The 15,578-nt window shown below is 43.2% G+C and overlaps 1 protein-coding gene across 4 annotated transcripts in view; it reads left to right on the top strand.

Annotated features, from left to right (window-relative positions):
- ralgps2 (Ral GEF with PH domain and SH3 binding motif 2) overlaps positions 1-15,578 on the top strand; it is a 149,997-nt gene that overhangs the window by 37,947 nt on the left and 96,472 nt on the right. For all 4 annotated transcript variants that reach the window (XM_041839203.2, XM_041839202.2, XM_045205487.1 and 1 more), the window contains 2 exons: positions 5,703-5,820; positions 6,209-6,313. In XM_041839203.2, the coding sequence (XP_041695137.1) occupies positions 5,767-5,820; positions 6,209-6,313 (159 nt within the window). In that variant the 5' untranslated portion in view covers positions 5,703-5,766. The remainder of the gene's footprint in view (positions 1-5,702; positions 5,821-6,208; positions 6,314-15,578) is intronic.

Here is a 15,578-nt window from a genome sequence, read left to right as displayed (position 1 = left end):
AAGCAGGCTGGATCTGACTTATTTGTGTGTGTGTGTGTGTGTGTGTGTGTGTGTGTGTGTGTGTGTGTGTGTATGTGTATGTGTATGTGTATGTATATATATATATATATATATATATATATATATATATATATAACACACACACACACACACACACACACACACACACACACAGTGAGGGGAAAAAAGTATTTGATCCCCTGCAGATTTTGTACGTTTTCCCACTGACAAAGACATGATCAGTCTATAATTTGAATGGTAGGTTTATTTGAACAGTGAGAGACAGAATAACAACAAAAAAATCCAGAAAAACGCATGTCAAAAATGTTATACATTGATTTGCATTTTAATGAGGGAAATAAGTATTTGACCCCTCTGCAAAACATGACTTAGAACTTGGTGGCAATATCCTTGTTGGCAATCACAGAGGTCAGACGTTTCTTGTAGTTGGCCACCAGGTTTGCACACATCTCAGGAAGGATTTTGTCCCACTCTTTGCAGATCTTCTCCAAGTCATTAAGGTTTCGAGGCTGACGTTTGGCAACTCGAACCTTCAGCTCCCTCCACAGATTTTCTATGGGATTAAGGTCTGGAAACTGGCTAGGCCACTCCAGGACCTTAATGTGCATCTTCTTGAGCCACTCCTTTGTTGACTTGGCCGTGTGTTTTGGGTCATTGTCATGCTGGAATACCCATCCATGACCCATTTTCAATGCCCTGGCTGAGGGAAGGAGGTTCTCACCCAAGATTTGACGGTACATGGCCTCGTCCATCGTCCCTTTGATGTGGTGAAGTTGTCCTGTCCCCTTAGCAGAAAAACAACCCCAAAGCATAATGTTTCCACCTCCATGTTTGACGGTGGGGATGGTGTTCTTGGGGTCATAGGCAGCATTCATCCTCCTCCAAACACGGCGAGATGAGTTGATGCCAAAGAGCTCGATTTTGGTCTCATCTGACCACAACACTTTCACCCAGTTCTCCTCTGAATCATTCAGATGTTACTTGGCAAACTTCAGACGGGCATGTATATGTGCTTTCTTGAGCAGGGGGACCTTGCGGGCGCTGCAGGATTTCAGTCCTTCACGGCGTAGTGTGTTACCAATTGTTTTCTTGGTGACTATAGTCCCAGCTGCCTTGAGATCATTGACAAGATCCTCCCGTTTAGTTCTGGGCTGATTCCTCACTGTTCTCATGATCATTGCAACTCCACGAGGTGAGATCTTGCATGGAGCCCCAGGCCGAGGGAGATTGACAGTTGTTTTGTGTTTCTTCCATTTGCGAATAATCGCACCAACTGTTGTCACCTTCTCACCATGCTGCTTGGCGATGGTCTTGTAGCCCATTCCAGCCTTGTGTAGGTCTACAATCTTGTCCCTGACATCCTTGGAGAGCTCTTTGGTCTTGGCCATGGTGGAGAGTTTGGAATCTGATTGATTGATTGCTTCTGTGGACAGGTGACTTTTATACAGGTAACAAGCTGAGATTAGGAGCACTCCCTTTAAAAAATGCAAATCAATTTATAACATTTTTGACATTTGTTTTTCTGGATTTTTTTTTTTTATTCTGTCTCTCACTGTTCAAATAAACCTACCATTAAAATTATAGACTGATCATTTCTTTGTCAGTGGGCAAACGTACAAAATCAGCAGGGGATCAAATACTTTTTTCCCTCACTGTGTATATATGTGTGTGTGTGTGTGTGTGTGTGTGTGTGTGTGTGTGTGTGTGTATATACACAGTGGGGAGAACAAGTATTTGATACACTGCCGATTTTGCAGGTTTTCCTACTTACAAAGCATGTAGAGGTCTGTAATTTTTATCATAGGTACACTTCAACTGTGAAAGACGGTATCTAAAACAAAAATCCAGAAAATCACATTGTATGATTTTTAAGTAATTAATTAGCATTTTATTGCATGACATAAGTATTTGATACATCAGAAAAGCAGAACTTAATATTTGGTACAGAAACCTTTGTTTGCAATTACAGAGATCATATGTTTCCTCTAGGTCTTGACCAGGTTTGCGCACACTGCAGCAGGGATTTTGGCCCACTCCTCCATACAGACCTTCTCCAGATCCTTCAGGTTTCGGGGCTGTCGCTGGGCAATACGGACTTTCAGCTCCCTCCAAATATTTTCTATTGGGTTCAGGTCTGGAGACTGGCTAGGCCACTCCAGGACCTTGAGATGTTTCTTACGGAGTCACTCCTTAGTTGCCCTGGCTGTGTGTTTCGGGTCGTTGTCATGCAGGAAGACCCAGCCATGACCCATCTTCAATGCTCTTACTGAGGGAAGGAGGTTGTTGGCCAAGATCTCGCGATACGTGGCCCCATCCATCCTCCCCTCAATACGGTGCAGTCATCCTGTCCCCTTTGCGGAAAAGCATCCCCAAAGAATGATGTTTCCACCTCCATGCTTCACGGTTGGGATGGTGTTCTTGGGGTTGTACTCATCCTTCTTCTTCCTCCAAACATGGCGAGTGGACTTTAGACCAAAAAGCTCTATTTTTGTCTCATCAGACCACATGACCTTCTCCCATTCCTCCTCTGGATCATCCAGATGGTCATTGGCAAACCTCAGACGGGCCTGGACATGCGCTGGCTTGAGCAGGGGTACCTTGCGTGCGCTGCAGGATTTTAATCCATGACGGCGTAGTGTGTTACTAATGGGTTTCTTTGAGACTGTGGTCCCAGATCTCTTCAGGTCATTGACCAGGTCCTGCCGTGTAGTTCTGGGCTGATCCCCTACCTTCCTCATGATCATTGATGCCCCACGAGGTGAGATCTTGCATGGAGCCCCAGTCCGAGGGTGATTGACCGTCATCTTGAACTTCTTCCATTTTCTAATAATTGCGCCAACAGTTGTTGCCTTCTCACCAAGCTGCTTGCCTATTGTCCTGTAGCCCATCCCAGCCTTGTGCAGGTATACAGTTTAATCCCTGATGTCCTTACACAGCTCTCTGGTCTTGGCCATTGTGGAGAGGTTGGAGTCTGTTTGATTGAGTGTGTGGTGTGTGGACAGGTGTCTTTTATACAGGTAACGAGTTCAAACAGGTGCAGTTAATACAGGTAATGAGTGGAGAACAGGAGGGCTTCTTAAAGAAAAACTAACAGGTCTGTGAGAGCCGGAATTCTTACTGGTTGGTAGGTGATCAAATACTTATGTCATGCAATAAAATGCAAATTAATTACTTAAAAATCATACAATGTGATGTTCTGGATTTTTGTTTTAGATTCCGTCTCTTACTGTTGAAGTGTACCTATGATAAAAATTACAGACCTCTACATGCTTTGTAAGTAGGAAAACCTGCAAAATCGGCAGTGTATCAAATACTTGTTCTCCCCACTGTATATGTATGTGTGTATATGTATGGATATTTATAAAGCCAGGCACATTTTAAGTTAGGCTATTGATTATAGGCCTAATTAAGTTGGTTTCCTCTCTCCTCACTGTTCTTAGACAATTCAGGCAAGGGCTGTTTTCTCGTCTCCTAACTCCGCTGCTGCTTCCGCAGTATTGTTCTCAACACCACTATGCTGGTTAACTTTACTATTATGCACATAGCAACATGGTCTAGGTAAAGGCGCCAATTCAACAGCACACTGACGTTTCAGAATCGCGAACAGCGACAGCTATCCAACGCGGCAGAAAGCACATTTTTTAAATAAAATAATATTATTTTGATTAGTGTTGCAGCATTGTTCTTACAACATATAACCATATACAATTTCAGTAGCACATGTCTTAGTGATGGACTGTGCCATCCCCACGGCCTCCACAATGGATTAGTCCACTCAGACACACCATTACATGTTTTTATTTTTTTGGTTACTGCTCGACTAAAGAAATCTCGGTTGACCAAACAATCGTTCAGTTGACTAAATGGGGTCAGCCCTACTGGATAGAGAACAGGGTAGAGAGAAGAGAAGAAGTGTTTAGTGTGAGACAGGGCAGGAGGGCATAGAGCAGGGCTCTCAACCCTGTTCCAAGAGAGCTACCCTTCTGTAGGTTTGAACTCCAACCCCAGTTGTAACGAACCTGATTTCAGTTTATCAACCAGCTAATTATTATAATCAAGTGTGCTAGATTAGGGTTGGAGGGAAAACCTACAGGACTGTAGCTCTCCAGGAACCGGGTTGGAGAGTCCTGGGATAGAGAACAGGGGAGGGGAATTAGAGGGATTTGCTAGGCCTAGTTGTTGAGGGCCAGGATGATGAGTCATTTTGTTTCCAGGGGCCCCTGTCTTGCCCCTTCAGCACTTCCCCTGCTACATGACCCAACATGAGTCTTCAACCCTCTCTCCTCCACTACCCCTCTTCACCTTTCAGGAGCTGTCTGGTTCATCTCTGAATTGCTCAGAGGCAGGAACATCAGCTGATCCACACATTCCCAAACACAAAGCGCATTATCCCTCACTGTGTGTTAAAAGGTGATGTGATGTCGCTAGACAGACTGGGATCCGGGAGGGGGGTGATATGTTCATCACAGCACTGAGATGCTGTGTTAATGTGGACTCATCTCTGTGCGTGGCTCTACTCCATATTTGTGTTTGTCACGTGTGTGATGAAATAAATTGTTTTTATGACGTCGGGGACATTGTATTTAATCAACAGGGTGTATTTTCTCTCCATTCCTTGGGCGATGGTCTCTGTTCTTTTTTTCTGAGGGGCTGGGAGGTGTTTATTCCAGCTAGGTTTGGCTTGTTAGGTCCTCAGAGTCTATGGGAATGCTGTGGCTTTTGGTATGAGCACTTACAGCCATTCACACACTTAAATCCCTCGTGTCACGTGAACTCAGACTTCTGCTCTGGGGTCACGGTAGAAACTCTGGCCCCTGCAGCGCAGGCAGCTGTTTGTCTCAACCACAGATCTGGGTTCAGATTACCCAACCCCAGTTGTAACCTGAAACAGCTGGAGGATGAGTACTTGTCTGGGTAGAGGTGGTAACTTCTTCCTACTCTGTTGGGCAGGCAGACAGGTGGGCAGGCGGGCAGATGGACACAGGCTTGTGTTTCTGTGAAGAGCGTCTGGTGGAATGTGGTCTAGAGAAGGAAGTTGCTAACTAGCGTTAGCTCAATTGCTAACTAAAGTTAGCGCAATGACTGGAAGTCTATGGGAACTGCTGGCATGCTAGTACATTTACATTTTCGTCATTTAGCAGACACTCTTATCCAGAGCAACTTACAGTTAGTGAGTGCATACATTTTTCATACTGTGGGGGGGGGGGTCATTGTCATCCTATGGGGTCGTAGCAAAATAATGGCCGACACAGCATTTTTATACATGACCCTAAGCATGATGGGATGTGAATTGCTTAATTAACTCAGGAACCACACCTGTGTGTAAGCACCTGCTTTCAATGTACTCTGTATCACTCATTTACTCAAGTGTTTCCATTATTTTGTCAGTTACCTGTACCGTAGCAACAATCTCTCTCGTGTCTCTCTCTCGTCTCGTATCTCTCTCTTGTCGGTCTCGCGCTCTGTCTCCTCTCTCTCTTGTCCACTCTCTCTTGTCCGTCTTCTCTCTCTCTCTCAAATTAATCTCTTACCAGTTTCATCCACAAGGTGGCACTGTTAATCCAGGGTTTTGTCAACATTGGTCTGAAAAATGAAGCATTAGAGTTTTTCATTTTAGTCATTTAGTAGACATGGGTTTACATGTAGTTTCTCTCTGTCATTGTAATTGTTTTTGTGTCCAGAGTGCACACACTGAGGATGAGGATGAGGAGTGGTCTCTTGTACTGACAGACTGATGGTGTGGGAATGATGGACCTCCCCAATGGCCAATCAAGCATCACCACCGCCACTGCCTCTGAGGTGAGACTCACTCCTTTACCCCCTTAACTCCTTCCATTCTAATGATTTTAAAGGGGTTCTTTGAAATGTTGGCAATGAGGCCCTTTATCTACTTCCCCAGAGTCAGATGAACTTGTGGATACCATTTTTAGTATATAAAGGAAGTAGATAAAGGGCCTCTTGCCAAAATCCCGAAGTATCCTTTTAATTTGTGTGGCCCTGCAGGGCTTGAACATAAGTGAACTGTCTAGTGTTCCCCCAGGAGAGGTTTGGAAACACTGATATAAAGAGCATTGTGGGTGTCAATCAAACCCCTATTTCTTTTAGCTTTTAGATTCCCATGTTCCCTGTCCTAATGTGTGTGTGTGTGTGTGTGTGTGTGTGTGTGTGTGTGTGTGTGTCTCTCTAGAAGAGCAGCAGCTCAGAATCTCTCAGTGAGAAGGGTTCTGAACTAAAGAAGAGTTTTGATGCCGTCGTCTTCGATGTCCTGAAGGTCACCCCGGAGGAGTATGCCGTAAGTAGCTACCTATCCAACATACTGGTGTGTGTGTGTGTGTGTTTAAGGAATAGTGCTTGTGAGACACTAGAGGGAAGGGGAATGAGAATGATGCATCTTGGACTGTCTTTTAGAAAGAGAGGAAGATGGGAGGAGTAAGTGGGTGAGTTGAGGAATAATTGATGTGTGTTGGCAGGAGGACACACTGGCCCTAATTTCCTCTGACATGCTCAATAGAACAAGGCCAATCTAAAAGCTACAGCTCCCAGCCTCTGATGAATCACCACGGTCCTCCTTAATATCCTACAGTCAGTTTCCATGATGTCAGACAACATAAACCAGCTCACTGCGTAGACTAGGCTATCACTCTGTAGAGTATAACGAATGGCCCTGTCATTTACCTGCTTTTCCCTGAAAAGCCAAAGCGCTGTATATTATTTATAGAATATTTAGGTCCACTGTCTGACTGGTTTTTCTGCAGGCAGTATAGTTAGAGCATTAATGTAGCGCAGCTGATTTATGATGTGATTAATGCAGCAGCTCTTTAATTCTGACACAGTTCTTCTGGTTAAGTATTTAAGAAGGTTCCATACTCAATATTCTAGGTAGAACTGTAGTTTGAGCCTTTCTTCTCACTGTTGGGAGTCCTCTCCCCTGCCCTGCCATACCCAGCTAGACAGACAGGGAGCACTCTACCCTTTCATGGTCAAAGGTCAAATAGGGGGTGCTTATTTGTCCTGTTTCACAAATGTAAGATTGTGTAACCTGTACAAGATTATTTAATTTTTTTGTCATTTAGCAGACGCTCTTATACAGTTAGTGAGTGCATACATCAAATTATTTTTATTTTTTTCATACTGGCCCCCCGTGGCAATCGAACCCACAACCCTGGCATTGCAAACGCCATGCTCTACCAACTGAGCTACATCCCTGCCGGCCATTCCCTCCCCTACCCTGGACGACGCTGGGCCAATTGTGCGCCGCCCCATGGATCTCCCGGTCGCGGCCGGCTACGACAGAGTGTGTTTTTTGTATATCCCACTTTCCCTGAGATACCGGAGCAATTAGGGTTAAGGACAATTCCACGGTAACGGAATTACGCTTTGACTCAGTTTTATTTTAAATGTATGAAAAAAGAAAACCATTTGATTTCAAAGTTTAACAAACCATACAAGGACTACTTTTAACAATTTCCACTGAAAGATGTACAAAAACTAATTTAGTGGAACAACTGCAGAATTACGGTAAAATCTCTCAGGTTTGTATGCGACCACGTTTTTCCAAAAACTCTTAAATATCTGCTCCGAATTAAGATTCACAGATGTCTGCAGAAAGAATGGGGTGTCAACTATGACATGGCACCTAGAGTTTGAAAAAATATATTTTGGTTATTAAGTAAGTGAAGTGGATTTACACCCGGTAACGGAATTACAGGAATGGAATTACATCATGGGTCCCTGATCTGTACTACACAGAAATGCATAATTATGGATATGAATGATATTCTCCTGAAGTTTGGACATCACAGTGCAGTACAATACAGCACAGCACAGCAGAGTAGGGTTGAGTTCAGTGCAGTAGATAATACACTGAACAAAAATATGAACGCAACAATTTCAAAGATTTTTACTGAGTTACTGTTCATATAATGATATCAGTCAATTGAAATAAATTAATTAGGCCCTAATCTATGGATGACTGGGAGTGTAGATATGCATCTGTTGGTCACAGATACCTTTAAAAAAAAAAGGTAGGGACGTGGATCAGAAAACCAGTCAGTATCTGGTGTGACCACCATTTGCCTCATGCGGTGCGACGTATCTCCTTCGCATAGAGTTTCTGTGTCACGCCACCACCATCTTCAAAAGTCCAAGTAACACACATAGTTTCCTTACAAGGGCTACGTGCGCTTCTCTAGGTGGGGCGTCTGTCTCTTATCCTATTATATTGGTGGCGTGACTCAGACACTTTATTAAAAAATTATATTCATACACACATTAAAGAACAGTTACACACTGCATTGACTATATTCACTATTCAGGCATGCATCTGGATTACAAAGTATCAATCATGTTTACTATGTTTTACCTTTATCATTTCACAATATTTTGTATTAGAAAATTATCTATATATTCCCTCCTTTGGGACTTTCAAAGTCCCAATCATTAAAACAAAAGTTAACATAAAATGAATGTAAGCATGTGCATATACTTATTCTTAGCTTTGCCATCTGTGGTTACATTTTATAAGAATATATTCAGACCAATGTATCTTCCTCATTGTCTGACCCATCTCAATGAGGACGAGGAGCCCAGTCGGGTACTGGGTACAAATCCGGAAGGTTTCCCTCTAAGCTAACCTCCAATTGTCGCTGTTGAGCTTTGTAACCATGACAGGCCCATCCACCCCCAGGGACAACACCATACAGACATTCAGGATTCCCAAATGGGCAGTCCATTGGTCCTCCTTTAATATTACAGGGCTTTCCATATTCGTTAACATACTGTCCTGAACAGGGTGTATTTCTTTGGTTGAATTATTAACAATTGTCTGTACAGTCATTTGCTTTATTGTGGTTTGGATCAAAAGTGACTTCAACAGAGGTAGTATACAGCAAAAAAACATTCCCATTACTACAAGTGCTATGCCTATCATGATCGCCATTTTTGTAAACATTGCTCTCCACTTTCCCAAAGTTAAGTCCATCCAATCCCAAGTGTGAGCGTCATGCCCAGCATTGTCCTTAACTTATTTTCGTAGTCCTTTGAGCTTAGTCATTGCTTCAGTGAATGAACCATCCGGGGCAGTATTATTGGGAATGAAGGTACATCATTCATCCCCAAACATAACACAAACTCCACCTTTTTCTGCCAACAGCCAGTTTAAAGCCTGCCTATTCTGCCATGTAATTCTACTTGTAGTCTGTACTTGCTCTCCCAGAGCTGTTAACGCAGAGTCTGTGTAATTAATGAACCTCTGTTGATTATAGTAAATATAATTGATCCATTTTAGGTTTATGTTGGGTGATATCCAGACGAATATTGATTCAAATCCTGCTTTAATTTAATCTCTTGCCTTGTATTCATTTGGAATTCCTCTAGGCTGACCTATTGAATCCAAATATACATTGGGGTCATGTTCATACGCTCTTTTTACCCTTTTATTATTATTCTGTGCGTCCTGGTTTGTTGTTTTTGCTACCTCCCATTCTGATATAATAACTTCCTGAAGCATTTGTGCTCTAGCACATATTCCCATCCATCCTCTCAAAGTGGCTCTAATTCTTTGTTCTCCACATACCCAAAATAAATCTGCCACTGCTACCGATTGCTCCTCATAAGGAGAGATCAGTGGCAGTGATAGTGTCTGCTTCTCGCATTCCCCAGGGTCACCAAGGCCCTCCATTAGTCACTATCACTACAGTGCTTGACCCTGCCACCTGATAGTTTGCTCTTTGAGGGGTGTCTGCATTCCAGGAGATATCGCTATATAAGTGCCATGTGGTCTCACCCATACATTTTCCCAAATCATGTTCCCCGTTTGTTTTGTTGTAGCATTCATACTTCTGCTCATAATCTATTTGATATTTCTCTGGTGTTTCCATTTTTCTTGGTTCTATTCTGACATCAAATTTTTTACACCACTCCCCCAATCCTGCTTGAGTATAGTATTTGTGGTAGTCAGGACTTCCTAAGAAGGATAAGCGTTCTGCAGGGCAATAGGGTCTCTCTGATCTTTTGAGGTGACAGAATGTTTGTTTAAAGTCAGCACGGTCCCTGTGGCTATGTGGACTTGGTATTACTATCAGTTCCTTTAATGGGGAGGGGGCGCATACTAGACAATTTGTTTTCTTATTAATTATTTTAGCTGAATACTGTGCCCATCTGTACCAATCATTTTGTAATGCTCCCTCCCATAGTCTCCTTAGTTTTGTTGGTGCTTTCATTATTTCCGGTATTACTGCTGGGGCTGAGCTAGATTTGTTTATTTTCCTGTTTTCCCCAATTAGTCAAAGACTCCCATACATTTTGAAAGAACCCAGTTGATTCTGTTGTTTCTAATTCTGTCTTTATTGGTTTAGGTGTTACAATAATTGACGGTCCTTGGGTGATTGCCATAGTTACATTAGCTGTCCCTATTTCTCCTTCCTGTCTAGATTGACATGTGGGAATATGAGTAATATCAATCGTTGTTATATTATTCCCTTCTGACCATTTAGTGCTAACTATTTCCAAAACGTGCATCGTTTTCTTGTGTCAATTCCTCTACGGTAATTTCCCAAGTGGTGTCTTTTTTGTTAATTTCTATTTTACAGCCATCTTCATCCCATATTGCTTCTCCTATTGTTTGATGATTAGCCCACCCACAAAGTGATAGTTCTGGCAGAGGTTTGATCCTCCGTATTGAAAAGGATCTTTGAGTTTCTGTACCTGTCATTTCTTGTGCTGGAATAAAAATACTAGTTCGAGCTGTTTCCAATGGTACCTGCTTTTTTATTATTTTTTATTCTAGCTTCAGGGGCCAATTCCTTAAGTACTGGTGAGATCATAAGATGTTTGGCTTGTTTTATATCCATTATTTTTGCATATCTATTCCCTACAGGTTTTCAATTTTTATTTATTTTTGGCTTAACTTCCACCCAATGATTTTTTTGCATTTTATTTTAAACAGTGCATATCCTTCTATCTGACATCTGCCTAGTCTAGGCCAGCCTGTGTACAATTTGGTCTCTGTTCACAACAGATACTCTTCCTGGTTCAGTAAGGCTATCTCTAGAATACTTTATAGTTGTGGGCAGGCTCACTGCCATCTTTCCTAGGTTAACTGCTATTAGTGTTAGAGTAATTCCACAGCTTTTCAGTTGTTGGGGACCATAAGAGGGCAGAGAAGTCAATCGTAGGGAAGTCACTCTCCTCAATGGCAGAGGAGTCACTTTCTTCAATGGCGGGGAAGTCACTCTCCCCTCCATCTCCTGTTGTCCCTCCATTGCCTGGGTGATCGCATGTGCTTGGGGCATCTGACATAGCAGGTATCCTATCAGAAGTATTCCCCACATCATCAGGTCCCATCTCCTGACTCCGGATTTTCAGGAGGGAGTGCCTGCTGGCCTTCGATGTTGGTGCTGAGGCTCGTACTTGCTTCTTCTTCTTGGACTCCGCCTGGTGCCTTGACATCCTCAGCTTACTCATGGCTCGCCGGTGGCAGGCCAGTTCCCTTCGAGACCCTGGTGCAGTGATTCAGATGGTACCACGTTGTACTTCCTTACACCTGTATCGCCGTGGGCGTCGCTCGAATCACTGTGTATGGTCCTTCTCTCCTGGGCTCGTTCCACTTTCTGCGGAACACTCGGATGTAGACTTGGTCTCCTGGGATCACCGGTCCTGGCTCCTCTGGTCTGGGTTCCGGTTCTCGCCTTTTTTCCTGGAGATAGATCACCTTATGTATAGCAGTTAGTTGTCTTACATATGCTTTAAGCTACATCTCTAATTGTTCCAATGAGGGTCCCTTGTAGGGCCCTCTCAGAACTGGCACTGGCATGGGTCGACCCGTAAGCATTTCATGCGAGGTAAGGTGTGTATTTCTGTTAGTTTGCATGTGATAACTCATTAAAGCTAGTGGTAGTGCATCCACCCAATTGAGCTTTGCACTGGTACAGATTTCATTCAATTTAGCCTTGAGGGTTCCATTATTCTCAACAATTTCTTGCGACTGTGGTTGATATGCACACCCTAGTCTCTGCTTAATCTTTAACTGCTATAGTACTTGCTTCACCGTTTTCTGAATAAATGCTGATCCATTGTCTGAACTGATTTCTGTCGGTATTCCAAATCTGGGTATTACCCCTCTGGTTAGAAATGTGATTACTGTCCCTGATCCTAGATCTGCTGACGGTACCGCCTCTACCCATCTGCTAAATCTATCTATGATCACTAGCATGTACAGTGAGGGGAAAAAAGTATTTGATCCCCTGCTGATTTTGTACGTTTGCCCACTGACAAAGAAATGATCAGTCTATAATTTTAATGGTAGGTTTATTTGAACAGTGAGAGACAGAATAACAACAAAAAAATCCAGTAAAACGTATGTCAAAAATGTTATAAATTGATTTGCATTTTTTAAAGGGAGTGCTCCTAATCTCAGCTTGTTACCTGTATAAAAGTCACCTGTCCACAGAAGCAATCAATCAATCAGATTCCAAACTCTCCACCATGGCCAAGACCAAAGAGCTCTCCAAGGATGTCAGGGACAAGATTGTAGACTTACACAAGGCTGGAATGGGCTACAAGACCATCGCCAAGCAGCTTGATGAGAAGGTGACAACAGTTGGTGCGATTATTCGCAAATGGAAGAAACACAAAAGAACTGTCAATCTCCCTCTGCCTGGGGCTCCATGCAAGATCTCACCTCGTGGAGTTGCAATGATCATGAGAACGGTGAGGAATCAGCCCAGAACTAAACGGGAGGATCTTGTCAATGATCTCAAGGCAGCTGGGACCATAGTCACCAAGAAAACAATTGGTAACACACTACGCCGTGAAGGACTGAAATCCTGCAGCGCCCGCAAGGTCCCCCTGCTCAAGAAAGCACATATACATGCCCGTCTGAAGTTTGCCAATGAACATCTGAATGATTCAGAGGAGAACTGGGTGAGAGTGTTGTGGTCAGATGAGACCAAAATCGAGCTCTTTGGCATCAACTCAACTCGCCGTGTTTGGAGGAGGAGGAATGCTGCCTATGACCTCAAGAACACCATCCCCACCGTCAAACATGGAGGTGGAAACATTATGCTTTGGGGTTGTTTTTCTGCTAAGGGGACAGGACAACTTCACCGCATCAAAGGGACGATGGACGGCGCCATGTAACGTCAAATCTTGGGTGAGAACCTCCTTCCCTCAGCCAGGGCATTGAAAATGGGTTGTGGATGGGTATTCCAGCATGACAATGACCCAAAACACACGGCCAAGGCAACAAAGGAGTGGCTCAAGAAGAAGCACATTACGGTCCTGGAGTGGCCTAGCCAGTCTCCAGACCTTAATCCCATAGAAAATCTGTGGAGGGAGCTGAAGGCTTGAGTTGCCAAACGTCAGCCTCGAAACCTTAATGACTTGGAGAAGATCTGCAAAGAGGAGTGGGACAAAATCCCTCCTGAGATGTGTGCAAACCTGGTGGCCACCTACAAGAAACGTCTGACCTCTGTGATTTCCAATAAGGGTTCTAAGTCATGTTTTGCAGAGGTGTCAAATACTTATTTCCCTCATTAAAATGCAAATCAATTCATATTTTTTTTTACATGTGTTTTTCTGGATTTTTTAGTTGTTATTCTGTCTCTCACTGTTCAAATAAACCTACCATTAAAATTATAGACTGATCATTTATTTGTCAGTGGGCAAACATACAAAATCAGCAGGGGATCAAATACGTTTTTCCCTCACTGTATCTTCTGCCATTCACCTTTTTTAAAATCATATCTACAGTTGAAGTCGGAAGTTACACCTTAGCCAACTACATTTAAACTCAGTTTTTCACAATTCCTGACTTTTAATCCTAGTACAAATTCCCTGTTTTAGGTCAGTTAGGATCACCACTTTATTTTAAGTAATAATAGTAGAGAGAATGATTGATTTATTTCAGCTTTTATTTCTTTCATCACATTCCCAGTGGGTCAGAAGTTTACATACACTCAATTAGTATTTGGTAGCATTACCTTTAAATTGTTTAACTTGGGTCAAACGTTTTGGGTAGCTTCCAACAATAAGTTGGGTGAATTTTGGCCCATTCCTCCTGACAGAGCTGGTGTAACTGAGTCAGGTTTGTAGGCCTCCTTGCTCGCACACACTTTTTCAGTTCTGCCCACACATTTTCTATAGGATGAGGTCAGGGCTTTGTGATGGCCACTCTAATACCTTGACTTTGTTGTTCTTAAAGCCATTTTGCCACAACTTTGGAAGTATGCTTGGGGTCATTGTCCATTTGGAAGACCCATTTGCGACCAAGCATTAACTTCCTGACTGATGTCTTGAGATGTTGCTTCAATATATCCACATCATTTTCCTTCATTTTTACATTTACATTTTTAGTCATTTAGCAGACGCTCTTATCCAGAGCGACTTACAGTTAGTTAGTGCATACATTATTTTTTCATACTGCCCCCCCCGTGGGAATCGAGCCTACAACCCTGGCGTTGCAAATGCCATGCTCTACCAACTGAGCTACATCCCTGCCGGCCATTCCCTCCCCTACCCTGGACGACGCTGGGCCAATTACGACAGAGCCTGGATTCGAACCAGGATCTGTAGTGGCACAGCTAGCACTGCAATGCAGTGCCTTAGACCACTGCGCCACTCATGATGCCATCTATTTTGTGAAGTGCACCATTCCCTCCTGCAGCAAAGCACACCCACAGCAAGATGCTGCCACCCACGTGCTTCACGGTTGGGATGGTGTTCTTCGGCTTGCAAGCAACCCCCTTTTTCCTCCAAACATAACGATGGTCATTATGGCCAAACAGTTCTATTTTTGTTTCATCAGACCAGAGGACAATTCTCCAAAAAGTACGATCTTTGTCCCCATGTGCAGTTGCAAACCGTAGTCTGGCTTTCAGGTTATGTTGATATAGGACTCGTTTTACTGTGGATATACAGTGGGGGAAAAAGTATTTAGTCAGCCACCAATTGTGCAAGTTCTCCCACTTAAAAAGATGAGAGAGGCCTGTAATTTTCATCATAGGTACACGTCAACTATGACAGACAAATTGAGAAAAGAAAATCCAGAAAATCACATTGTAGGATTTTTAATAAATTTATTTGCAAATTATGGTGGAAAATAAGTATTTGGTCACCTACAAACAAGCAAGATTTCTGGCTCTCACAGACCTGTAACTTCTTCTTTAAGAGGCTCCTCTGTCCTCCACTCGTTACCTGTATTAATGGCACCTGTTTGAACTTGTTATCAGTATAAAAGACACCTGTCCACAACCTCAAACAGTCACACTCCAAACTCCACTATGGCCAAGACCAAAGAGCTGTCAAAGGACACCAGAAACACAATTGTAGACCTGCACCAGGCTGGGAAGACTGAATCTGCAATAGGTAAGCAGCTTGGTTTGAAGAAATCAACTGTGGGAGCAATTATTAGGAAATGGAAGACATACAAGACCACTGATAATCTCCCTCGATCTGGGGCTCCACGCAAGATCTCACCCCGTGGGGTCAAAATTATCACAAGAACGGTGAGCAAAAATCCCAGAACCACACGGGGGGACCTAGTGAATGACCTGCAGAGA

The sequence above is a fragment of the Coregonus clupeaformis genome, chromosome 20, assembly GCF_020615455.1.
Source record: "Coregonus clupeaformis isolate EN_2021a chromosome 20, ASM2061545v1, whole genome shotgun sequence".
Classification (NCBI taxonomy): Eukaryota; Metazoa; Chordata; class Actinopteri; order Salmoniformes; family Salmonidae; genus Coregonus; species Coregonus clupeaformis.
Note: the sequence above shows the minus strand (reverse complement) of the source record. Positions and strands in the feature narration are given on the sequence as shown.